At 30.2% G+C, this 27,521-nt stretch overlaps 2 protein-coding genes and 1 pseudogene across 3 annotated transcripts; all 3 read left to right on the forward strand.

Moving 5' to 3' along the window:
* The first annotated feature begins 5,409 nt into the window (after positions 1-5,409).
* LOC141525491 (uncharacterized) lies at positions 5,410-7,088 on the forward strand. The gene is given in 2 exon segments (XM_074240007.1): positions 5,410-6,465; positions 6,468-7,088. Coding segments are annotated over 2 exon segments (1,677 nt in total).
* Positions 7,089-7,590: 502 nt separating this feature from the next.
* LOC141525401 (uncharacterized) lies at positions 7,591-12,961 on the forward strand. Of its 2 annotated transcripts, XM_074239889.1 has the most exons (7): positions 7,591-8,602; positions 9,068-9,270; positions 10,489-10,596; positions 10,867-11,158; positions 11,835-12,121; positions 12,192-12,363; positions 12,454-12,961. In XM_074239889.1, exons 4-7 carry the CDS (start codon positions 11,149-11,151, stop codon positions 12,666-12,668), a joined length of 684 nt encoding a protein of 227 aa, XP_074095990.1. In that variant the 5' UTR covers positions 7,591-8,602; positions 9,068-9,270; positions 10,489-10,596; positions 10,867-11,148; the 3' UTR covers positions 12,669-12,961. The 2 variants fall into 2 exon arrangements, with proteins under 2 accessions (XP_074095990.1, XP_074095991.1); XM_074239890.1 differs by lacking the exon at positions 7,591-8,602 and having other exon boundaries at positions 8,958-9,270.
* Positions 12,962-16,577: 3,616 nt separating this feature from the next.
* Positions 16,578-20,994, forward strand: LOC141525493 (uncharacterized; annotated as a pseudogene).
* The last annotated feature ends 6,527 nt before the right edge of the window (positions 20,995-27,521 follow it).

Raw genomic sequence — 27,521 nt, forward strand, 5'->3', positions numbered from 1 at the left:
TTCTTAAAATTTTCAGATTTTAAAAATCTATGTCATGAAACACAGCAGTCTTTATTCAAAGTAACTACCACGATTACACTCAGAAGAAATTGCCCATAAAATTCAACCCTATGAAGCGATAAGGAGTTATCTCTGTTCTGTAATTGAAAATTAATTGGTCTGGTGTTGTTTTGCGCACATTCCAGCCTTGAGGCAGAAACTCAACTCCTATATTCTGATATACCTTTATATCCCTCTAGTTTGTCATACCTTCACCCTTTTAAGTACATATTCTGGTATGAAGTATCTTATCGGAAGGGATAGAACTAAACTATTTTACTTGTCCTAGGTCGACGACATTCTACCATAAAGTATGTTTTTTTTCCGTAATAAAGATATTTCCTCGACCCCATTTTAATCTATAATTTTGTAAATTTCTTAATTTTTTTATTCTTAACCAAGTTTTAGCGATAAACCGTATATCTTCACCGAATCCTTGAACAATGATACTCATTGTTATCGAGATTAAGATTTATAAACGAGCTGATCTGATATGTAGATTATCAATATGGTTACTTACTTGCGGCTGTTAATCAACTAAATTTCGTTGAAGATCTATCAATTGTAGTTAATCTCATATTTCGAAATTTCAAAATTTTTTTAATTGAGATGATAGTCGAGTGTGTGTGTGCGTATAAAATCGAGCGTAAGCCATTCATGACATACATATTTTAATCAATTTGTATGGACTCTTTTTTCTGCACAACTTAGTCTGGCGCTAGTCAAACAGCATGTAATTTTAATTTGTGTAAGAAAAATACCCAGTTTTATTCTAAATAGTGCACTGCTGTGCAGAGAATAAAAAAAAATCTTAATCATAATGGGTTCATTCGTTCGAGAAATATCAACTGCTCTAGAAATCGGATCAATTTATTCCATTTTCTTATGACCTGAAGTTCTTAGATGAAATAATAATATTATCTTTCATTGAAATCAAAAATAGGCTGATATCTATATATTTAAGCTCTCATAACTTTTCTTAACGTCTAGTCTCTTGATTGATATCAAATTTTCATTCTCACTATAAATAATTTTTATCCTTTTTACGAAAAATCAAAGAATTTTTTTTTCCATTAAAGGGAGTCGAAAGTCGCGTGTCTTTTGTATAGTTAGTTGATTGGCCACAAAGATAAAGGGCAAACTCTGAAAAGAGGGTTGAAAAAGAAATAGAAGAAACTACACATAGAATTGGAACGCTACCCATTGGTAAAGGGAAAGCTCACTAAACTTATACGATAGTAAATAGAGTCTAATCAACTGCGAGATATTCTTCCTTTCTCTGCACTGCATTTATTTTCTCTTTCTTTTTCTAACGATAGAAATTCCTCTCGTCCGGATTTTAGCGCATGCGGAATTGTATAACCCCATTGTCGAAATTCTATAAGATAATCACATACTCATAAAATACCCTTCTGTGTATATTGAATTGACTATTTCGATCATTCTTCCGAAGTGGAATAAAAAATGATACAAATTTGAATAGTGATAGCAATAAAATATTCATCGATAGAATAACTGCAAAATTTATTTAAATCGATTGATTATAGGTAGATATATCATGACATATAATTTATGAGGGATACATTTTTACAGAGTTCACCCCTATTGAGTAAAGTTGACTAATTTCGATTATTATTACTCAAATAGTTTAAGAGACAATCTTGAAGACTTTTGACCCTGCAGGTACCTTCGAGAATTTACCAGTATTTTGATCTCAAGAAGATTGAAAGTTCTTGAACTTTTTGATAATATAAAAAAGAAGAATTCGGAAAATCATTCCCCATGAGAATTTGAAATTTATTTCCAACAAATACATTTTTATTCCCACCCTGATCAAAAAATCTAATTTGAAGTGATTAAAAACAACTTCAAAATAATTTGAGTTGACTAATATACAGGAATTCACTTTGCGTAGATTGAATAATTTCAAATTAGATTTTTTAATCAGGGCAATCACGCAATATACTATTGAATACCTGAAACGCAAAGAATTAAATGTTTCATTTTTTAAATTGTCCTTGAATCTACTTTGTTTATAAGATATTGTTAGAATGCATACCTTAATAAAGATAAAAAATTCATCGACAATAGTCACTTTAAAGTTGATGGAAAAGTTGATTTTCAAAAATGAACTGCTTAACGAAAGTTCGAACAATAGAATATAGTTATTAAATGTTGACTAACTTTGATATTTGTAATGAATAAAAAAAAAAATACTAGGATTGTATGCGAAAAAAATTATTAAATCTACTAAAGAAAAAACCACTGCAACAGCAAATTTCATAATTGGCAGAGCGGAATAGGACTTAATTTCGAGACCACACACATAATGTAGTATTCAAATTTAAGCTTATTGAAAGAGCTTTCAGATGCAATTCACAGAGATTCGAAATTTAATTCCATTCAAAAGTTATTCGAGTTAAAAGGTGGAGAAATGTGAATTTGTGAAATTTAAAAAATTTTGAAATCCTTCCATCTCTAAATTACTTGACCGATTAAGTTCATCTTCGAACTTGACCTTTGTATTTATCTGTAGAAAAAGTATGATGCGTTTGGGAGAGATCCATTATAAATTGGCAATGCTATCGCCGTGACAAGCTGCGTTCTATGTATATATATAGGGGTGTGTTCGAATTTTTTTGCTCCCAGTGGCTCAAATGCTTCCAAATCGATAGAAAAATATTCCCGCAAAATTTGAGCTCTTAACATTAACTTCAAGTTTCTCAGCGTTCTAACCTAAGTTTCTTATGGAAATAACATGGAAAAAATTAATTTTTCTTTAGAATTTTATAACTCATCGACAAATAGATCAAAAGTAATAAATAGAAAAAATTTTATTGTAAATTCGACGCTCTACAGAAAAGGTCTCTTATAATTTTTTGTTTAATCTATTGGCTTAATAGTATATTACACCCCTAGGGAAGAAAAGTAAGAAATGCCTCAGAGCACATGCAATTGTTGACCGAGGCGAAGCCGAGGTCAACAATCATGTGATCTGAGGCTTTCTTATTTACTTCCCGAGGAGTGTATACTATTTTTTTCCCCGACGAAAGCGTAAAGCGGAAACTTCGTTTAGCGCAGCGGGGCTAAAGTTGACGCTTTACGCCCGGAGAGGAAAAAAAGTTATTAAGCTCAAGTTCAACTTCCATATAACGATTAATCTTAGGGTCATTCCATGTCAAATCAACCCCTTTAGATTTCGATAAATTTTGGTGCAAAGTTTTTTTTTATCATATAACGAAGTTCTGCAAAAGGAAAAAAATTTTTTAATTTTTTTCAAAAGATATACAAATTCGAAATTGTGCGATCTTTCCAGTTTTTCCATTTTATTCTTGTAGTATCTTGAACGCTATTATAGATGCAGGAATGGCCCTTCATTTGTTGGAGAGGAAACACTTGGGGCTATCGAAAAGAAGTTTGGAAAATTCAAAAGTGTACGTCCCAACGCTCATTTATCACAAAAAAAAAAAATTATGAAAACGGTTGACCCTGAAGGTCATCCCTGAAACTTCCTGCCGATTCCAAACCTAAACGCTTAAAATTGCACTTATGGCCTTTTTAAGCTCTTCGAGCTTAAACATACAATTTGTGTGTTATTATGACTTGTGTGTGTGTGTGTGTGGGGGGGGTGTTTGTGAGTGTGCAAACCTCATATAACTTTTGAATGGCTTGACCGATCGGATCGAAATAGGAACCGATCCAAAGAGTATCATTGCTATTAAATTTCATAAAAATTTGAGTCGATTCGGTCTGCTAGATTTTAAGAAATCTCAAAAATAATATTTTCGAAAAATTGTTTTTTGGAATATCTTCTAAGTGGCTTTACCGATCAATTACAAAAACTCATCCGCTCTAAAACTTGAAAAACCACGTGGATTACTACCAGTCCCGTCAAAATCGGTTGATTAGTTCGAGAGTTATCGAACACGAAAAATTTCGAAAAAAAATTTTTTTTTCTACATAACTTCAATATTTCTTTTTGGATTGTTATTGATAAAATTATATCATTATTAGAGCCTATACAACCACGTCGACTGCCGTCAAGAACGTGAAAGTCGGTTAATTGGTTCGTGAGTTATCATTGTCGAAAAAATTCGGAAAAACTGAATTTTTTTAATTTTTCAGAACTTTTTGATCTTATTCGTTGGTGTTTAAAACTATATCATAGAATTTAAAAAACTGCGTGGAATGCTGCCAACCACATGGAAATTGGTTCATTTATTCAGAAGTTATTGCGGTTTGAAAATTCAAAAAATACTCTTTACTAAACTGCTACCAGACTTGAGAGCCCGAAGAGTCCAAAAGCTTAGAATATTCAATTCTTCCAGCTCAAATAGCTGGAAATACCACATAAATTATGTTTTTGAGCTCGAAGAGCTCAAAAACGACTTAAGTGCAATTTTAAGCGCTTACCCGACTAGAAATTTTGTGAGGCATAGCCGAACAATCAATTCGGGGCAAGTTTGGCTTTCCGAACTTTGGCAAGCCTAATTTACGCCATATTAATTGCACTATAGGCAAGCCGAAGTTCGGCACTGCCGTAGTTTTTTCAAGTTCCGCCCAAGTTTTGCAACCCAAACTTCGGCAAATCTTCGGTAACCGTGACTTTATGCAAGTCAGGAATACCAATCGTATTTTAGAAGTAAATGTGTATGGTGAATAGCACTCAAAAACGCCGATCGTCTTTTGCTGCAGCGCTGTTAGCATGCATGAGTAGGTTAAATTAAATTTTATTTTTATTATATCTTTACAGTGAATATCTTGAGTTATTTAATCTGTTATTATTGTTATTAATAATACTATCGGAAAGTTTTTATCTTATAAATAAGTTTAGTGATAATTAATAAAGTAATTATTAGTGTTTATTTTATTACCATTTAAATTATTTCTTACGCTGAAATGTGTATCGTGAATGATAAATCCTTTCGAAAACTTGAGCTCGGTCGTTTAAGAGTCGAAAAATTCCGTAAAGCACGACGTGAATTATCTAAAGTAGAACAATGTGTTTTAATTAATGATGAAAACAATGCAGATATGAATTTTAGTGACATCGAGATGCCTGGTAATTTATTATCAATGAATAATGATGATTATGAAACTGGTTCTGATCCCATTTGTGAACAAGTGAGTGAAGAAGTGCGTATTGAAAATTCAGAATTTAATATTTCGATGAGTGATAATTCAGAAGAAAATAATGAAAGTAGTTTCGAATGTAGCATTGATGAACAATTTAGAAATGTTACGGTGACCTCTGGCTCTGATAGTGATAGTGAAATAGTTAATGTTATGGACAATTTAAATGTTATTGAAAAAATTAAACAGTGAGCATTAATAAGTCCCCCTATTCCCCATACTAGGTTAGAACAACTGATGGATATCTTGCGAGAACAATATCCTGACTTACCTAAAAGTGCTAAGACATTTTTAGGTACTAATACTACTGAGCACAAAATTAAAAATTTTGGCCAAGACGAAGAGTTCGTTTATTTTGGAATTCGGACAAATCTGGAAAAATGTATTAACATTAAGTTACATGAGACCCGAGACATCAAACTCTTAATTAATGTCGATGGTTTGCCGTTATTTAAATCAAGCAGGAAACAACTATGGTCAATTCTCTGTCAAGTTTTTAGTCTTCACAATTACTATAAACCATTTCCGGTTGCTATTTATTGCGGTCATAGTAAGCCTAGCGACGTGGATCGTTTTTTTGCCAAATTTATTGAGGAAGTAAATGAATTACAGGATACTGGAATCATGATAAGTAATAATTTATTCAATATAACTATCAAAGGATTTGTGTGTGATAGACCGGCACGATCATTGCTGAAATGCATGAAAAATCACGGAGGGTACTATGATTGCGAGAGGTGTACAGTGAAAGGCCAGCGGTATAAAAAACGAACTGTTTATCCCCTTACGAATAATTGTCAACCGAGAAGTGATGAATCATTCAGGAATCAGTCGAATTCGAAACATCATATTGGGACATCACCATTGCTTCTTATTGAACCAAAAATCGACTTAGTTAATCAATTTGTACTTGATCCCATACATTTATTACTTCTAGGAGCTATGAAAAAGTTACTGGAGTGTTGGGTAGATGGTACTATCAATAAAAAATTAAAAATAAGTAACGCCAATAAAAATCTATTGTCTAGTTTATTGACAAAGATTAAAGTTCCTGCAGAGTTCCAAAGAAGTACTCGTTCGTTAGCTGATTTCCACAAGTTTAAATCCACAGAATATCAATTTTTATTATTATATGCAGGGCCTATTGTATTTAAAAAAATTTTATTTAAAACATCGTACAAACATTTTTTACTTCTGCATATTGGCTGCAGAATATTATGTTCCAGTCAAATTGCTGTAGAAAAAACCGAGCATGCCAAATTTTTTCTGATATCATTTGTCAAGATTGCACCTTTCATATATACACTCTGCAATTTCTTGTCGGAAATATTCATAGTATTTACCATCTTGCTGATGATGTGACATATATGCAGTGTCCTTTATCTTTTATATCAAGTTACGCCGTTGAAAATTTATTAGGTATAATTAAAAAATTGTTGAGAAGTGGTAACAAACCCCTGGCTCAATTATGTCATCGATTTAATGAAATTTCTATGAGTATTTCTTCTAAACCTCAATTAACAGAGACAATTAAAATATTAAAAGAATATATAAACGATGGTATCGATGAAATAATTATAAAACGCATAAAATTCAAAAATATTTTATTGACAACTAAATCACCGAATAACACTGTGCTGTTAAAAAATAATGAAGTTCTCGAAATCAATAAAATTTTCCGGCTTTCAACAGATAATTGCATGTTAATAAAAATTAATGGCAAAATATTAAAGAAACAAAAAGCACTTTTCACCTATCCATGCAACTCGGAAGATTTAGAAATGTGGAAAGTGAGTGCAAAAAATGAGACAATGGGTACATATAAAATTACTGATGTTGCGAAGAAAATGGTGAGCATTGATTTAAGTTGTGATGATCGTGAAAAATTGTATGTAATGCCATTACTTCATATGTAAATACAATTTTTAGTGACAATTCAAAAAATGTTGGAAAATTTTTTATTTAACAAATTTTAAAATGAGCAAATTAAACTTTTATTATTTAGAACTATTTAGTATGTTGTAAACATTTGATCTTTGTGATATTAAAATGAAAAAGTGTCTGAAAATGTTAAGGTCTGATAAAAAAAAAATAATGAATGAAAAATTTGCGCAAGTTTTTTTTTTTAACAAATACAAAAATTAAATTTTTTTTTAGTTTCTTTTGAAAAATTGAACCACAAAATTTATAATATTGATAGTTGTGAGACAGGCAACAATTTTTGAGATTTTTACAACAATTAAATTACTGTGAAAAAAAATTACGTAAAAAATTTCATATATAGAAATGAAAAAAAATTAAAAGTGTAAATTTTTTAAAATATTATTTTCGTTGTAATTAATTTTTTATTAAATTTACAGAAGTTGTCAAGATGTCTTTTAATTTCAATATCGTCAAAATTTAATATTTTTTTTTTTTTATTTTATTACGTCAAAAATTAAATACTGAAATTCTTTACATGTATTCTTTTGTGAAAAAAAAGTGAATAAGTGATCAGAGAGTGATACTTCAGAGAGTTAAACAAAGATATATTCATATACAGTTCGCTTGTTTTGAGTCCATAGCTAGGAGTTTCCCATACTTCCTCCGCACTTCTCTTCACCTCTCATCCACGCGGGACCGGACTCATAACGCGTCTTGATTGTACAAATATTTCAATCGGCACTTGTAGTATAGCGTCTATATTTTTGTATGTGCACCTAATTAAGTTTGACGGATTGCGTTTAAGCCGAATTGAAAAGGGGATCTGTCATACAGTGAAAAACTATTTAAGATTTAACTATAAATTTTATATGTGTTAATTTTTAATATAATAAACCTGTAAGCAATCGACTACAGTGAGCTTGTTCATGTGAAATCGGACGGGAAAAACGCAGCATGCTGCTATTATCAAGTATAACATTGACTTGAAACGTGACACCGAATAATTCGATATTTGTGGTGGTGGGAAAACAACTGAATATCTAAGGTTATTCTGCATCGAGTCAGCATCAATAAATGGACAACGGGCTTGTGTACAATTAAGTGAAAAAGGATTAAACATTTCTGTCGAATATTTTATATTTTTTATTTTCAAGTCAAGTGAATACCGTGTGCTCAGGGTTAATTATTTGAATTAATAATTACATTAATTATTTAACAGAAATTGCTGCATTTTTTTTTTGTAAAAAAATGGCTAATAGTCCCTCAGTCTATAAATATAAATTAGTGGTTTTTTTAAGTGAAAAAAAATCTGCAAGAGAAATCATTGACATAGTTCCGAATGATTGGATTTATGCGAATGGTAAATCCGATGATTTAATGTGTAAGTTTATGCCGGAAGAAATATATAATGAAGATAAATTGAAATTACTCAATGACATCGTCAGAGAATATGCTAAGCCCTGTGATGACTGGCCGTCTTATCCTATTGACATCCGTGGACGAGCACGTAAGTTTAATTTTCGAAATCATATAGAAATTAGCAGACATCCCATTTATGTTTAATTTGTTCCAAGAAATTATTCGCTAAATTCGTAGTCCTATTTTTTGTTTCTGCTTGTGCCGTGCGATTGTTTCTCTTTTTAAATTTATTATTTACTATAATTTTTCATCTTTCACATTGAGTAGTATACCATCAAATGTATGGTAACAGTAGTAAGCGACTAATGACGAGATATAAATCATTACAGTTTTCCTTTTTAAAACCGATTATTATAAAAATTAGAAATAAAAAGTCTCAATCTAAGATTTTAAAAATTTGTACAGATGATTCTCATAAATACTTGATTTTTAAATTTACTGTCATAATACAAAAAGTTCGATAAAGTCTGCTAATTTCCAAATAAAATTTATCTTTAATATTTTGACGAATTGAATGTGATTTTCAATTAATAACTAATCAACTGTTTCTTAGGTTCGTATGAAGAAGCTGAAAAACTCATGGACAAATTACAATACCAAGCTTACGCATATTCAACAGATAACGAAAAGAGAGCTAAAAGAAAGCTGAAAAAGACAAAGAACTTTTTAAATAAAAAAAATTATCTCCTAATAAAATGAATAGATTGCTTAATGATGCGACCTTGAATTTGAGTGATGGGCACCGATCCAACTCAGGTAAATAACAAATAAATATTTTTGTACTTATAGTGCATGTACTTTTTGAATAAACCCTTGTGGAAATAATTCTCTGAAAAAACTCTTGAAAAGTCTTTATAACTCTGAATAAGACTTTTCGAAAGTCTTCACATCCCTAACTAAGTAAAGGAAAGACTTAATAAGTCTTCAAAACTCTGCAATACTCTTCAAAAGTCAAATTTTCCCTGCAATTTCGGAATTTCTCAAAGAGTTATTAAGACTTGATAAGACTTGTTCAGTTTTACAGGAAAAGAAGAAAATATTTCTTTTCAAAAAAATTACTTATCAGAATTAAATAAAACTATAAAAAAGAAGTAATGCATGTTTTAAAAAAATTTTTTTAAATAATATTTTCATCACGAAAATACTTTGATGGGCATCGAATCACTCATAGTTGAGCAAGTCAAAACATCAACAGCAAATGAAGTGCACTTGATGTTGGAAACAGATACTACTCAAAGAGTAAATCCAATCGGTATTTAATTTGGACTATCAAATATTAAAGTCAACTTTCTAGGTAGGAAAGAATTTTCTATCCACACGCTATCTGCTGGAATTAATTGATACCTAACATATTTTAGTTTACGAATTTACAGTTAGAATCTTTGAGTGTTCTTAGTTTCTAATAGGTGGCATGTGGTTAGAAAATTCTTTCCTACCTAGAAAGTTGACTTTAATATTTGATAGTCCAAATTAAATACCGATTGGATTTACTCTTTGAGTAATATCTGTTTCCAACAGCAAGTGCACTTCATTTGCTGTTGATGTTTTGACTTGCTCAACTATAAGTGATTCGATGCCCATCAAAGTATTTTCGTGATGAAAATATTATTTTAAAAAAATTTTTTTAAAACATGCATTAATTCTTTTTATAGTTTTATTTAATTCTGATACGTAATTTTTTTGAAAAGAAATATTTTCTTCTTTTCCTGTAAAACTGAACAAGTCTTATCAAGTCTTAATAACTCTTTAAGAAATTCCGAAATTGCAGGGAAAATTTGACTTTTGAAGAGTATTGCAGAGTTTTGAAGACTTATTAAGTCTTTCCTTCACTTAGTTAGGGATGTGAAGAATTTCGAAAAGTCTTATTCAGAGTTATAAAGACTTGTCAAGAGTTTTTTCAGAGAATTATTTCCACAAGGGAATTGCATGATTTTCAAATTACTATACGTTAATCTGTATACTTTTATCAAGTAGAAGTTAATCTACAACTTTTTGAGAATAAGTTTGGAAAAAAGCAGTCTGGTACGTCGAAAAATATTGGGAAAAATCCCAATAATTTAAAATATCCAAAAAGAAGTTCTGGTAAGTAAATTATTTATATTGTATACTAATTTTAGACTAGCCAAAATTAACGAAAAAATTTAAACACTAAAAATATTATTATTGTTAATTTTTTAATATCTTTCAATAATTTATTATTTTACATTTTAATACAAAAATATTCAATTCAAAGCACTAGATAAACTAAAGTTCATAATTTGTTCTTATTTAGCCAGAAACAATTTATTGATACACAAAAAAAATTTTTAATTTATTCCTGTGATATAATTTATTTTTTAATTTATTTAATAGAAACAACTGACAAATCTCGTGGAACTAAGCACAAAAAATCTTCATCAGCAGAGAGTTTATCAAAATCAAAAAAATCTACTGATAGTTCAAGTTCTGAGAAAAGCGTTGTAGAGAAATATAAAAAAATCTAAAAAATTGAATAGTAAATGCAATACTAATTCAATATCAAGAAAAGCCTCCAGATTAAATTCTGATAAGTTAAAAGATGACTCTGAGTCTGAAACGGATAAAACTATTCATAAAAATAAGCCCTTAGACAATAATCAATCTCCTAAACACGATATGAATGAAGGTATTTAAACAAATATTACTCAACTATCTAATATTTAAAAATATTTTTTATGAAGGTAAATCACTTACAACCTAAAGTTTGTGTCATTTCTTTTTATTTCATTCACTAATATTCCTTTTCTCACGCGCTGTCTCCAATTCATTTTTACTAATAAATATTTTCGATTACCCAGCCATTTTATTAATAATTTCTAAATAAAATTAACTGGTTAAGAGCTGTGAAATAGATTAGAGTTAGTTTCAGTATATTATTTTCATGATTATTAATTTTTTTAAAACGATTGTCTAATCTCTTTAATGCCAAACATTAAAAACTTGTGGTTTTCTCACCTTTCTGGAATACTAATTATGAAAAAGTGGCATTTTTAATTACATCTATCTCATATTTGGAATAATTAATCAATTAAAAACTTTAACAACGTATGTATTATATGTTCTAAGTATATTTTAAATCTCGAAAGTATGTAATATATGTTCTAAGTAAATTTTAAATTTCAAAAACTTCTTGCAATTTTGCATTTATAAGTGAACTACCTTAACGTATAAGTGCTGTAGTTTTTATAATTATAAATACCTTACTGTAAATCATGAAACATTTACAATATTTATAATATTATTTACTAATTGCGATATTTTATAATAAATTTATAATTTACAATATTGAAATGTTACTTTAGAACTCATGACGAAAGTTTTTACAAAGTTATTGGTTCCAATTATTAAAGAACAGAGTATTATTAAAGAAAAGAGTATCAACGTACCGCTTAATTCTTTATCTAAATCAGTCAGCGATTTAAAAAGTTTGGTTCTACAGATGCAAAGAGCAAATGAATCAAACGCTACAACAAGTTTAGGAATAGATAATGATTTGAAGGATGATAACATGAAAATACCTTGCTCTGGACTAGCAGACTTTGCTAAATTCAATGGAAAGTTGGATTCTGATGAAAATTATCACAACAAAGTTATAAAAATTTTAACTAATTTTTAAATAACTTTTTTTAATATATTTAACTTATAATTTGTTTTGATAGGCGCGCAGGCTCGCATCATTAGCTAATCCCAATCAAGCTTTAACTAGAAGCACGACACCAATGATACGCTTAGAAATGTCTCGTGATGTAGCCCTGAAGTTTAACTTGAAGAAAGCGAATGAGAAGAGACCAAAGATTTTCATTGGTACGCCATTTTATAAACTCATACAAGGTACTTAATAGATAAATATTAGTAAAAAAAAAAATATACGACTTGATGAATTTGATTAGATAATAATTTTTTTCTTTTTTTTTTTTTCAGGAATCTTAGTGAAAAAATTTTCGAAGTCGGTGGACGATCCCTTATCAGATGCTGCAATTAATGAAAGCATCTCTTCAGTCTTAAATCACTGTGGTGATTGGGAAGGGGGAAGAAATCAACGCAAACAAAAAAGTAAAAAAGAAACTTCAGCTGCTAACGAACATTTGGATGCAAATACAAATAATGAGAAAAAAATTCTAATTTTAAGATTTTAAAATAATTACAAATGTCTGTATTTTTATAGCACCAATTCACTAGATATTTATTAACCAAAAAATTATTTAATGCTAGTTGACTTCAGTATGATCATTTCTGTAATATTCACACATAAAATTATTAATATCATGAAAAAAAGTAATTAAACATTGAAATTGAATAATTTGAAATCAGTAATAAATCATTAAAATACTTGCATTGGAAATTATACCTGTTCTGTTCCTTAAGCTGGACTAAACATTCGAAATATTAATTAGATCGCCGACTGTGATATCAATTAACAATATAATTGCAAAAGAATTAATTTTTAACAATAAAATGTACGTATTTAATTGAAAACAGGTGTGTAATTTTAGGTTATTAATTGTTAAGTAAGTTGGCTCATCCGCGAAAATGTACTTTGAGCGTCTAAAAGCTTTAACAAATGCCAAGGAAATTACATCTCGATAGCTGCTTAGTTTCACATATTTACACACACACTACATTTACTGAGAGTTTTTACCACCGCACATACCCACGCACTAACATCTCTGTATAACGCCATTTGGTTTGATATATAGCTAAGTGATACGTGTAGGGGAGAAAGGGGTCAATTGAACCAAAAAAAGTTTAGTAATTTTTTACTATTCGAATGAAAACTAAATAATAATTTTTTTTTTTCTTGGAATGGTATTTTATTATGTCTACTATCATTATCAATACATGAATTAGTTAATAAACAACGTCAATTTTTAAAAATTAATCATTTATCCAAACGCGTCGAATGGTTCAATTGACCCCCGCTCAGGAGCAGTTGAACCACTGTTTGGGGTCAATTGAACCAATGATACTTAAAATTTGAACCCGAACTTTTAATAAATAATAAATTAATTGTTACTTCCCGGGGAAAAAGGTTTCGATCTGACCAGATATAATTATATCTGGTCAGATCTATTTATATCTGATCAGATATGGGATTGGAGACATAATCAGATCTAGTCATAAGTTGAGTGAGTCCTAAATACAAATTTAGAACCCGCAGTGCGATAAATTATGTTCATTATATTTTATCTGTTGCCAATAAGAATATACTGAGTGGCCCTGTCAATAGCATTTGCTGTTGGGCCTTTGTTTAAATAAATAAATAAACTGGTTCCATCAAGTTGATTAGAAGTATTTAAAGCCAATGACATATCATCAATTTCTCTTGTAGATGTCGTAGTTTCAGAGTTCTCTCATTGCACTTCATTTTTTTAAAATTTTCTCTCATTATTTTTTTTTATTATGCCAAAACAATTGTGCTCCGATAAAAGCTTCATGTTGTATTTTTCAAGGACTGACTTATGTGGAGCACTCCAAACACATTTTTTATCTGTGCAAGTGGTATTTTTTAAACTCTCCAGGTCACTTCTGAAAGAGCAAAAAGGTAAAATTATTACTTAAATAACATATAAGGTCATTATTTTAATAATTATCAAAGAACGTTTTTTGAAACTTAAAAATCAGATGACATAATTACTGGTTACAGAACAAAAAAACTCCCACAATATGCTTGCAAGTACTTCCCAATCCCGCTTTACATGAACATGCACTACCCATTATTTTGCAATTTTTTTGAAATTTGGCTATTTATTTTGTGAGGTTCATTACTTAATGTTAGAAATAACTACAGGTCAAGTATTAATTAATTGTTGATAACTGATACAGATATTGGTATTAGTATAATCAATGTTATTCAAATGATTCTTAAATAGTACAATAGTTGGATAATTAAGCAAACATAAAATATTCAATGTTTGACAATAAAACTGAATTAAAGTTTGAGCAATTGATACTGGTTGGTAAAGGATTTCGGCTCGACTAACTGAAACAGAAAACTGTTAGTTACATCTAGTACTCAGTACTTAGTGTACTCCCACTATTAAGGGTCAAGGGGTAGTGGAGGCAAAAAGGACATTACCATCAGGTATACAGACTAGGACTTTGTACAGTGACGTCACACTCATTTTTCTCTTTGCAATTAACACATCTAAATATTCATTCTAACACTTAAACTTATTGTTCGCAAACAAAATGCGAGAAAGTGGTAAACATCACCCTCACTATGATTATTTACAATACGCCCGACTAGAATTTTAATGAGGCATGCCGAAGAATCAGTTCGGGGCGAACTTGGCTTTCCGAACTTAGGCTAGCCCAATTCGGATTGTATTCGTTTTAAATTAGGCAAGCCGGACATTGGTATGCCAAAAGAATTCCACATTTGGATCTAATCTCGTATTACTCTGGCACTGCCTAAGTTCAGCATAACACGGGTTGCCTAACTCGTACGGAATAACAGTAACCAAAGATTTACCGAAGTTTGAAATACCAAGCTCGGACTCATTTAGGCAAATATGCGGCAATGCCTAAGTTTGGCATACCATTGAATGCCTAACTGGTTATAAAATAGTGGTTACCGAAGGTTATCCAAAGTTTGGTATACCAAGATCGGCCTCCCGTAGGCAAACCTCTGGCACTGTCTAAGTTCGGCATGACGCGGGTTGCCTAACTCGTACGGAATAACGATAACCAAAGATTTACCGAAGTTTGAAATACCAAGCTCGGATTCATTTGGGCAAACCTGTGGCAATGCTTTAGTTCGACATGCCATAGATTACCTAACTGTTTATAAAATTATGGTTACCGAAAGTTATCCAAAGTTTGGTATTCTAAGATCGGCCTCCCGTAGGCAAACCTGTGGTAAGGCCTAAGTTCGGCATGCCTAACTCGTACGAAATAATGGTAACCAAAGGCTTATTGAAGTTGGGTATACCAAGTTCGGGACCATTTGGGTAAACCTGTGGCAATGCCTAAGTTCGGCATGCGATGGATAGCCTAACTGGTTATAAAATTATGGTTACCGAAGGTTAACCACAGTTTGGTATACCAAGATCAAACTCCCATAGGCAAACATGCGACAATGTCTAAGTTCGGCATACTATCGAATCCCTGACTGGTTATAAAATTATAGTAACCGACGATTTATCAAAGTTTGGTGTACCAAGCTCGGGCTGATTTAGGCAAACCTATAGCAATGCCTATGTTCGGTTTACCATAGAATACCGAACTACGAATCAGCTCGCGTAGCTCAAGGCTTGCCGGAGTTTTATTTTTTCTTTTCTAATTTGTTGGTTAGTTTCTACTCAAGTATTCAAGGAAGGGGTTATTTGTTTTCGAACCATTTAATCATAAGTCAGTTAGTCTCCTCACTACTTTTTCATATCCAGTATATGATTCATCTATTCCAGTTACTCGAGTTTCATTTTTTTTTCGCTGTTCTCTGTGGACTGTGCTTCTCTGACTACTATTTTTCGATAATTCTTTACACTGAACATCTTACAGTCAATAAAAAAGTTTACTCGTTATCACCACTGCAATTAACTATTTTTTTTTGTTTTTAAATAAAATTCTTATATAAATATGTTTATCGTAAATAATAAAAGTTTCCGACAACGCGAACTCGGTCGCTTAAGAGCTGAGAAATTTCGTAAAGCTTGACGCAAATTATCTTGTGTAGAACAATCTGTTTTAGCTGTAGGTGAAAATTGTTCAGATTTTACTTCATGTGATAGTGTGTCACAATGTCATATTTTATTAACAACAATAAACAATAGTGATTGTGATCCCAATATATTCTGTTTATGAACAAGTTTGTGACGTAGTGCCTAATGATGAATCATCAATTAATGACAGATGATTTAGAACAACATCAGGAAATTAGCTTCGAATCTAGTATTGACGAACAGTTCAGAAATCTTACAATGACTTCAGGTTCGGAGAGTGAAAGCGAAATAAATAATGCAATAGAGAATTCTAATGTTATTGAACAGCTTCGGCAATGGGCATTAATATATCTTCGTTTCACTCATACTCGATTAGAGCAATTAATGGACATCTTAAGACACCAATTTCCGGACTTACCAAAAAGTGCCAAAACCTTTTTAGGTACAAATTTTAGTGAATATAAAATTGAAACATTTGAAAAAGATGAAGAGCTTGTTTATTTTGGTATCAAAACCAATTTAGAGAAGTGCATCAATTTTAAATTCCATGAGACAAATGACATTGAACTATTGATTAATGTCGACGGTATTCCATTATTTAAATCTAGTAGGAAGCAACTATGGCCTATTCGTTGTCAAGTTTTTAGTCACTATAATTATTACAAACCATTTATTATTGCTATTTTTTGTGGTAACAATAAGCCTACTGATATGGAACAATATTTATCAAAATTCATCGAAGAAATTAATAGGTTACAAGAAACAGGAATCACAATAAGTAATCTTTTTTTTAATATTTCTATTAAAGCGTTTATATGTGATAGACCTGCGCGATCATTACTTAAAAGTATGAAAAATCACGGTGGCTATTTCGCTTGTGAGAGATGTACTGTTGCAGGTAGAAGACATAAAAAAAGAACCGTTTATCCTCTTTCAAATGACTTTGAACCAAGAACCAATGAATCATTTAGGAACCAGTCGAACCCAGAACATCACATCGGGAAGTCACCATTGCTTTTCATTGAGCCGGAAGTGGACTTAGTTCGATAGTTCGTACTTGATCCAATGCATTTGCTATTTTTAGGAGTGATGAGAAAATTATTAGATTGTTGGGTAGACGGATCCGTGAAAAGACATTTAAAAATAAATAATAATGATAAAATTAGATTATCGTGCTTATTAATGGAGATTAAAGTATCTTCTGAATTTCAAAGAAGTATGCGTTCGCTGACTGACTTTCATAAATTTAAAGCATCAGAGTTTCAGTTTTTGTTATTGTATGCTAGATCTGTTGTGTTTAAAAAAATTTTGCCTACCACTATTTATAAGCACTTCTTGCTTTTACATGTTGCATGTAGAATATTGTTTTCTAATGATATAGCTATAAAAAAAGTAAAACATGCAAATTTTTTTTTGAAGAACTTTGTGAGTATCGCTCCTTTATTATACAGTCTTCAATTTATTGTTGGAAACATTCATAGCCTTTACCACCATGCCGACGACGTAGAATTCATGCAGTGTTTCTTATCATTAGTATCAAGCTATTCGTTTGAAAACTTATTGGGAAAAATTAAAAGACTTTTAAGGATGGGTAATAATCGACTTGCCCAGTTATGCCATCGATTCAACGAAATGGATTCAAGTTTCTGTCCAAGGTCAACATTATCAAATCTGATAGAAATATTGAAATAATACCAGGATAATGATATGAATGAATTAATTATTAAAAGGATAAAATTTAAGAACGTTTTGCTGACTACAAAGTTGCCGGATAATACTGTTTTATTAAAAAATAATGTAATTTTGCAAATTCCCAAGATTTATCGAGTTTCTGCGGATGATATCAATAATATAAAGATTGACGGGAAAATTTTAAAGAAAAAAAAGGCGCTTTTTAGTTATCCATGTCACTCAAGTGAATTACAGATATGGGATGTAAGTACTAGTAATGCGACAATCGGCAGGTATAAAATTACTGACATTGTGAAAAAAATGGTGTGCATTGATTTGAGTGATGAGAGTAAAGAAAAGTGATGTATAATGCCATTGCTGCATATGTAAATAGTGTTAATAAACACTATTTAATTAACGTGGTAGTGATCTTGTTTTATTTATTAACATAATTTTATTTATCGACCTTGATAAATTTTTACATGTTTCTTTAAATTTTCAGACTTTATATCTTAAAATTTGACTCATATAGTTTGTCAAATTTCTCATTCTTGTATTTTTCTTTATTTTTAAAAAAATTTTTTGCATAAATAAAAATACAAAAAAATAAATAAAAATTAATTCATAAATTTAATAAATTTATAATAAATAAATTGTGGAGAAAAAAAAATCAGAAAAACAAATTGACATAAAAATTTTACAAAACAAAAAATGCAATTTTTTTAAAATAATTTTTTGTTAAATGAAATAAAAAAAAATTTTAAGTGACTGCTAACTTTAATGTCACAAAGAATAAGTAATTTTTAATAGTTATTTTTAAAAATTGTTAGAAAACGTGACATAATTTGTGTTTAGAAATAAAAAAAAAAATCCACGAGTGATGAGTACAGCCGAAAATCCACGTAAAACGCATACATATACACATATAATACACTTATACGCGTAACAATAACTCGATACCGTCAAGCTGTGGCTACACTGCTACGTTGTAGTTATGTACTAACGTCATGTTTGTCATTTCACTTGCAATACAACGAGAGCCAGTTTATGTGTGTTGGTAGTGCATTTATGTGAAGTGCGCGTCAATAACTCGATCGTTCGCGCGCTTTTGTCAGGGTTACCAACTTAGGGGTTTTCCCCCTAAATTTAGGGATTAAAAAAGTCGAATGGGATTTTTTTAGGGGTGTTATATTTTAGGGGTATTTTGAGGGATTTTTTTTTTCATCTTCGAATATTCACTTTTTTTAGTTAAAAAAATCAAACAAATAAAGATGAGATGTTATAGGCCCGTGACTAACTAAATCTAGCCAATCACATTTATTTTTGATATAGCGGCTTAGTGACATCTAGTAGTAGGCTTGTTAATATTACTAAGAGTGCAAGTTGAAAAAAACACAAATTTCACTATGGCGTTTACCGGTGTTTACCACAAACATTAACATATCTATGAGGGTTAGTGGTTATTGTTTACCAAAATTACTTTGATTGTCATTCATTATTTGTTTATTAAAATGCCTAAAACTACAGATAAGAAAAAATATCGACAAAAATACTCTAAGGCTTGAGAAACAGATTCAGACTTAAAAGGTAAAGTAATTCTATTATATTTTTATAATTTATAGAAAGGACTAGGATGTTCGCAGTTAGTTGAATGTCCACTTAAATGTTTAACTTTGAATTTGAATAGAGAATACGTTATTTTTAACCTCCTGGTCCTGTTTATAATAAATTACGTTAAACGATATTAAATTTAAAACACTTAATTCAAAATTCATAATCGTTTACCATAGAATTGCCGACGTCGTCGAATTGCAGCCGTAATTGTTCTTCAATAAAGTTCAAAAAAGGTATTTTCATTTTATTTAGGTAAAGAATCTACCACCTCTGTTATAACTACATGCACGTTTGTTGGATTTCTGGTGTGAACTTCTATATACATTTACTATTTACTATAAAAAATTATGTGGCATTGGTTTTATCATGTTAAGAGTTATTTTTTCAGGTTTTTAATAAGTTACTTGGTCTCTGGTGTGGATATGCTGATATTTATACTATAAATTACATGTTAAATATTGTGTTTTGTTATGATTAATACTTTTCTTACTGTGAATTGCTGTATCTGTAAAGTTACTCAAGTCATGTATCGTTATTTACAATTTATTCTTTTATTGCAGGTTGGTTGGGACCTGACAATACGGATGCTAACTTGGCCTATTGTCGCTATTGTCATGTGACTTTAAAAGCTCACAAAAAGGATTTAATTAGTCATGCGAAGACTGACAAACATAAAAAATTTACGCAATGGGAAAAATCAGCCAAATCAACTACATCGATAACAAAAATCTATAAACCAGAGTTGGCAGAAAGTACGAAAGTTGCTGAATTGAAAATATCTGCCTTTATCGCTGAACATTGTTCTTTGTTAACAGTTGATCACTTAATAAGTACACTGCCACAACTAGATCCATCGTCGGACGCTTTAAAGAACCTCAAGCTTCATCGAACTAAGTGTTCAATGTTGATAAAAAATGCGCTTGGGCCATCAATGCTGGAAGATCTGATAGAAGAGATCGGAGATTCTCCCTACTCAATAATAATTGATGAAAGTACTGATTTATCAACGCTCAAAGTTTTATGCATTATGGTACGTTTTTTTTCTCACAAAAAAAGACAAGTTGTAACAACTTTTTACCGAATCATAAAAATAGTAAAGTGTGACGCGGAAAGTGTACACCAAGTAATTGTGGATCAATTTAAAAAAGATGGCCTAAAGCTTGAAAATCTTATCGGAATCGGGGTTGCTGGAGCTAATGTGATGATTGGAAAGTACAATTCTGTTACTGCTTTATTGAAAAAAGAACTGCCTGATTTGATTGTTGTTAAATGTGTTAGCCACTCCTTACATTTATGCGCGGAAAAAGCATCGGAATTACTACCTCGCCAACTTGAGTTTCTTGTTAGAGAAACACACAACTGGTTTTCATACAGCCCAAAACGATTGGATGAGTATCGAAAATTGTATGAAACGATTAATAATAATAAAGATCCAAAAAAAAATTCAAGGGCTGAGCGGAACCCGCTGGCTTGCTCGTTATCAAGCTATTTGCGTCATATTAGAACAGTGGGATGAATTGAAGCTGCTCTTTTCAATGGCTAAGTCGAACGATAAATGTTACATGGCAGAACAGCTTTATGATATCATGGACCGACTACCTTATAAAGCTTTTTTAATTTTTTTAAGGAATGAATTAAAAAATGTGACTCAGTTAAATTTACTTTTCCAAAGTGACAACGTTGAATCTACGAAACTATTTGAGGACTTATTTCTGTTGTACAAAAATTTACTGCAAAGGCTTGTTGTACCATCTCGTCTAGAGAAATTAGTGGATTCGGAACTGCTAGAGTTTAACTTCAAGGACCATCTGATGCATACAGCTTCAATTTATTTTGGGTTTGATTTTCAGAACATTTCTCAACAACTAGCGCCCAGGGACTTATTGAATGTTAAAGAAAGGTGTAAAAATTTCCTTTGTTGTTTGGCTGAGCAAATCCAAAAAAGGCTTCCGGAAAATTTGTCAATTTTAAAAATAATTGCTGATTTACATCCGAAAGTCGCTACATCTCAGGTTAAACCTGATATCAAACCGATATTGAATTATGTACAGCGAATTCATCTTTACGGTATAAAAAATGATGTCGAGTCTGAGTGGCATCAATTAAATAATAAGCAGTGGGTAAATACTTCTAATTCGGCAGATTTTTATTATGAAGTATATAATGATTTAGATGCAGCTGGCTGTAAACGTTTTGAAAATGTCTCGAAATTCGGACTGGCATTCGTTACAGTACCGATTTCAAATGCAAGTGTTGAACGTGCCTTCTCGATCTATAATATTATAAAGAATAAGTTGCGTAATAAACTTTCTATTGAGATGTTACAAAGCATGCTAATGGTTCGATTCACGCTGCAACGGAATGGAGGGTCTTGCACAACTTTTCAACCATCTACGAAAATGTTAAAGTTATTCAATGTAAACATGTATGACTTTAAAAATACAGAAACTGATGATAATGAAATAATTGAATTATTAGATAATTTATGAATAAAAAATATTAAAAAATATTTCTGAATGATATTTATTATTTTTAATTTAATTATTTAAATGATTTAATTTGGTATTCGATTATTAATTTATTATTTATAAATGATTATATAATTAATTTCATAATATTTAATTATTCATTTAATTAATAACATTTATTTATAATAATGTATTTTTTAAGGGAATTTTGCCGTAATTGTAGGGATTTTAGGGGTTTTTGGTTGGAGCTTTAGGGAGAAAACATTTTGAGAGTTGGGAACACTGGCTTTGGTTCTATTGAACTACCGAAAGATCAACCATACAGTTGTGTCCATTACTTTTGTTGAACAGTAATTATAAATTTTGTTATAATTTTTATATGGTTATTAAGTAAATAATGTACGGACTTTCATATCTTTAATATTTTGATATATGTATTTCGTGACTTGGAAGAATTTCAAGTTTGTATAGACGCTGACATTTCCATAAGAAACAATCGTGAAAAATTGAGGTTATTATAAAGTGGACTATGTGCAGTGAGCGTCTATTTTTTTTGTTTATTTTTTCTTGACAAGTCTTAAACATTATTTAATATTGTTTGAAGATACATTTTTTAATTTCTTAATAAATTAAAAATAACAGCCATGGGTGTGGATAAAGCAAAGTATCGTTTAGTAGTATTTACAGGTAGTAAGACAAAAGAAAAGAAAGAGGTTATTGACATTGTCCCTAGTACGTGGATTTATCACGATGAAAAGAACGATGTATTGAAATGTAAATTTATGCCTGAAAATAAATATACCGAAAAAAATTTGAAAATTTTGCTGAAGATGGTGAAGAATTGTGAAGAGTCACGTAAAGACTGGCCTTCGTATCCTGTAGAGATTCGTGGACGAGCATGTAAGTTAAATAATTTAATTGATATTAAAATTAGAAGATGTTTGTTGACTAATTAGTACCATAAGATTTGATAATTTTTCTTTTTATGAACGTAAAAAGTATTTCAATTTGCCAACCCACAATTTCATTCCATGTGCAGTACATTTTTAATTATGATACTTAATTTAACAGTCATCTAACAATTTTTAAGACTTTTCTTAAAAATTAAATCATAATGAAAAAAATTTAACAAAAATTTGCACATGTAAAAATTTTAAAAATTATAAGTGTAAATTTTAAAATATATATATTTTGATAGTAATTGATTAGTTTCAGAAATTCCAAGAATTGTCAGATGCCTGCTTATTTTAGTAGCACATTTTGATAACTTTGAATTAAACAGTCATTCAATGATTTTTTTAATTTTTATAAAAATTTAAATATAATGAAAAAAATTCTACATGCTGAAATTAAAAAAAAATTTGAGTGCGAATTTTAAAATATATATATATATATATATATATATATATATATATATATATATATATATATATATATATATATATATATATATATATATATATATATATATATATATATATATATATATTAGGGTGGGTCAAAAAAATCGAATAATTTATTTTTGATTTTATACTCTGAAAAATAGGTTCGTAGACACCTAAAAAGAATTCTCTCCAAGTATAAGCTCTTAATTATAACGGGAAGGTCCTCCGCTTTGCGGGTTTCTATTTTTTTCGAATAATCAGATAAAAAAATTTATATCTCGCTTCCAACTGCTTGGAAAAATATTCCGTGGCATAGATTTTGTGAGAAATTGAATGCTTTACAAAAAAGGTCTCTTATGACTTTTTCAAAAACTCAACCGATTAAAAGATATTCATAGTTGAAGTTTGGCTATTTTAAGGGAAATATTCGTTTTTATTATGAATTTTATAAGTCGATGAAAAAAATTATTTCGGATTGCGAAACTCATGATTTTGTAGGAAATTTCCTGCTCTACAAAAATGGTCTCTTATGATTTTTGATTAAGTGAAGCCGTTACGAGATATTCATCGTCAAACATTAACGAATATCAATATTTCCAGTTTTTGATCAATAATTCGATAAATTTTAATTTAAACTATGAGTTTCAGGAAAATTTACATAAATTTGAGTTTCGATCGATAAAGAAATGTTATAATAAGTTAGATAAAGAATTATTGGAATTATCATTGATTTTCCTTGGAGAAATGCCTCAAGAAAAGATTTCTTTCAAACGTCCTAGTGCTGTTCATCATGCTAGATGGATGGCTAAGGCCATTTATAGTTTGAAAATGTATCTATTCAGAGATGAATTCAAACTCTCTCAGAAAGAATTGCATGGTCTTCGTCATTTTTGTATTTTTATAGTCACATTGTATTTAAAAGCTTGGTTTTCATCAACTTCTGCAACAACTGCTGCTTATCATGACTTGCAGTTTATGAAAAATTTATTGGAGTACAAACATATCAATCCTTTGATTTCTTCAGCTACGTGTGAAAAAATGATTTCGCACTTATGGTATTTGAGCGATGAACTTGCCATTTTATCACTGTTTGACGATGGCGTTCCATTAGAAGTAAAAAAAAGTATTGTTGAAGCTGTTAATACTCGTGAAGGTATAGATTCTAAAGCTAAAAGATTTGTAATTGCTAAAAAGATTTGAATTCATTGGCGCAGAGAACTCTGAGTGACTTTGTGTCTAAAAAGTCATTAAATCTTTTCAAAATCTTCGATCTACCGTATGACTTTCTTGATATCGATGTTGAATTATGGCCTACTAATGAGAGTTATCTCGAAAATAAAGAATACTTTCAACAACTAAAAGTTGTCAATGATTCAGCAGAGCGAGCTGTTGCATTAGTCAGTGAATATAATCAATGCTTGACAAAAATGAAGAACAATTCCAGTACTTATTGCAAGTTGTCAAAGAACATCAAAAACATTCCCAAATTGTAATAAAAGAAATTATTTATAGTAATAGCGTACTGTTATGTTAAAAATATAGACAATTATATTGCAATTGATAATTCAATAAAAAATTTATCTATAAAAAAGTTAAATACTGGTTGTTTCTCACTTGATTCAATACTTTTCATATTAAATTTGACAAAGAAATATGTCATTCACTTCAAATTAAACTAATCATTGGCTATATGTCGAAAAAAATGCTCTAATTTCTTGTTTTAATGCAATCAAACAAGCTCAAGACTGAAAACAATATTAAAAAATTGTTTATAACATTTCTTCATCGATCGAAACTCAAATTTATGTAAATTTTCCTGAAACTCATAGTTTAAATTAAAATTTATCGAATTATTGATCAAAAACTGGAAATATTGATATTCGTTAATGTTTGACGATGAATATCTCGTAACGGCTTCACTTAATCAAAAAATCATAAGAGACCATTTTTGTAGAGCAGTAAATTTCCTACAAAATCATGAGTTCCGCAATCCGAAATAATTTTTTTCATCGACTTATAATATTCATAATAAAAACGAATATTTTCCTTAAAATAGCCAAACTTCAACTATGAATATCTTTTAATCGGTTGAGTTTTTGAAAAAGTCATAAGAGACCTTTTTGTAAAGCATTCAATTTCTCACAAAATCTATGCCACGGAATATTTTTCCAAGCAGTTGGAAGCGAGATATAAATTTTTTTATCTGATTATTCGAAAAAAATAGAAACCCGCAAAGCGGAGGACCTTCCCGTTATAATTAAGAGCTTATACTTGGAGAGAATTCTTTTTAGGTGTCTACGAACCTATTTTTCAGAGTATAAAGTCAAAAATAAATTATTCGATTTTTTTGACCCACCCTTATATATATATATATATATATATATATATATATATATATATATATATATATATATATATATATTGTATAATTGATTAGTTATGCTTTTAGTCTCACTTTTTATTATTAACAATTGATCGATTTGTATTACAGATTCCTATGAGGAAGCTGAAAAATTAATGGATAAACTGTAATATCAATCATTTGTTTATTCAATAGACAATGAAGCTTCTGCAAGAAGTAAAGCAAGAGAAGAAGAAAATTTTTTTAAGCAGAAGGAACATTAACTGCCTCAGCAATGCTTAATTCTGCGAGTAAATCTTGGACTAATGATAGTAAAAAAGAACCTAGTAAGTCATAAATAGTATTTCTTTATTTTTTTTTTTTATTACTATTATTCAAGAATGTTTTTTATTTATTTCATGTCACCTTGCATGTTAAAGAAAAAATAATAAATCATAACGTTGATGATACTAAAGTTAGCTGACTATTAACTTTTTAAATTCTACTAACATATAAATAAGAAACTGTCAATCATAAAAATACTTTCACAGATTTCCACGAATAATTTTTTTTTTCTTTTGAGGTTATTTAACGTCGGTTTTAACTATTAGGTCATATCGCCGACTTAACTGTTGGGAGTGGTACCGTGGGGACTTTTGGGGTTTTTGAATCTTAAACTAAAGCCTTAAACTATGCGGCGACAGGTCGGATCTCAAATCGAAAATTCTTTCCCGAAGTGGGATTCGAACCTGCGCCTGGCCGGTGAATCAGTACGAGCGATCTATAGGTTACGCACCTTCGACCGCTCGGCCATCATCGCCGGTTTTTTTTTTTTTTTTTTTTTTGATTTTACACACAGGATTTTTTTTTCTCAATAATTAAATTTTATTTTTAAATTTGTGTGAATTAGCTTCCAAGTTGAAAAAAAAATATTTTATCAAACACTAACGAATTAAAATAACTAATTTCAAATCTTTATTAATAGTTGGCAAATCTGTTGGAGTCCACACTTGAAAAAGATCAAGAGTGCAAGCCAAAAATAATTCGAGCTCAGAAAGTTCGAGTCCAGTAGGAACATGCAACGATGAACAACCGATAAAAAAATTCGAAAAAGTAATTGAAAAAAACAAAAATAAAAATTCGCGCTCAGAAAGTTCGAGTCCAGTAGGAACAAGCAACGACGAATCGACAAACAAATTTAAAAAAGTCTTTGAAAAAATCAAAAATAAAAAAACAAAGTCTGATAAAAATCAAATTCTCAAGAGAGTCTATCTCATCTTCATCCTCAGACAAATCGTGAACTTGAGTCACATAACACACGGACGAACTTCTACGTGAATGATGGTATCATAATATTTTATTATTTCTATTTTTGAATTAAATTTATATGTAACAGAATTATTATAATTCTGGTTTAATCATTTGTTTCTAAGTTTCTTCAGTTTTCTTCTCATCGCTTAATTTGATAGATTTATACTCACTGTTGTTTTCATAGTTATATAGAGCTTTATTATATTTCTCATATGAAGTCAGCGATGCTCGGAAAAAACCGATGATCGGCCAAGACTAGGCTACTTATGCTAGGCCGAGCATCGGTACTCTATCATCGCCCTGTGGCTGGTACACCATTGGCCACCGATCGATGCTCTTACTAACGACATACGATCATCAGTCTATCCTTAGCCGATGATGTGATGAATTTACTTCTTGCAGAACTTATAAAAAATACATTCAGCAGAACTTATAAAAAATAAATGCAAAAATTGTATGTAAATTACAAAAATTTTATTTTTATTAACAAATATATTGACTGAATTACTTTTCAAGTTAAAAACTCATCTCCATACAC

This window comes from Cotesia typhae, unplaced genomic scaffold (genome assembly GCF_013202065.1).
Source record: "Cotesia typhae breed Kobodo isofemale line unplaced genomic scaffold, CoteBio_Ctyphae contig_26, whole genome shotgun sequence".
NCBI classification, from domain to species: domain Eukaryota; kingdom Metazoa; phylum Arthropoda; class Insecta; order Hymenoptera; family Braconidae; genus Cotesia; species Cotesia typhae.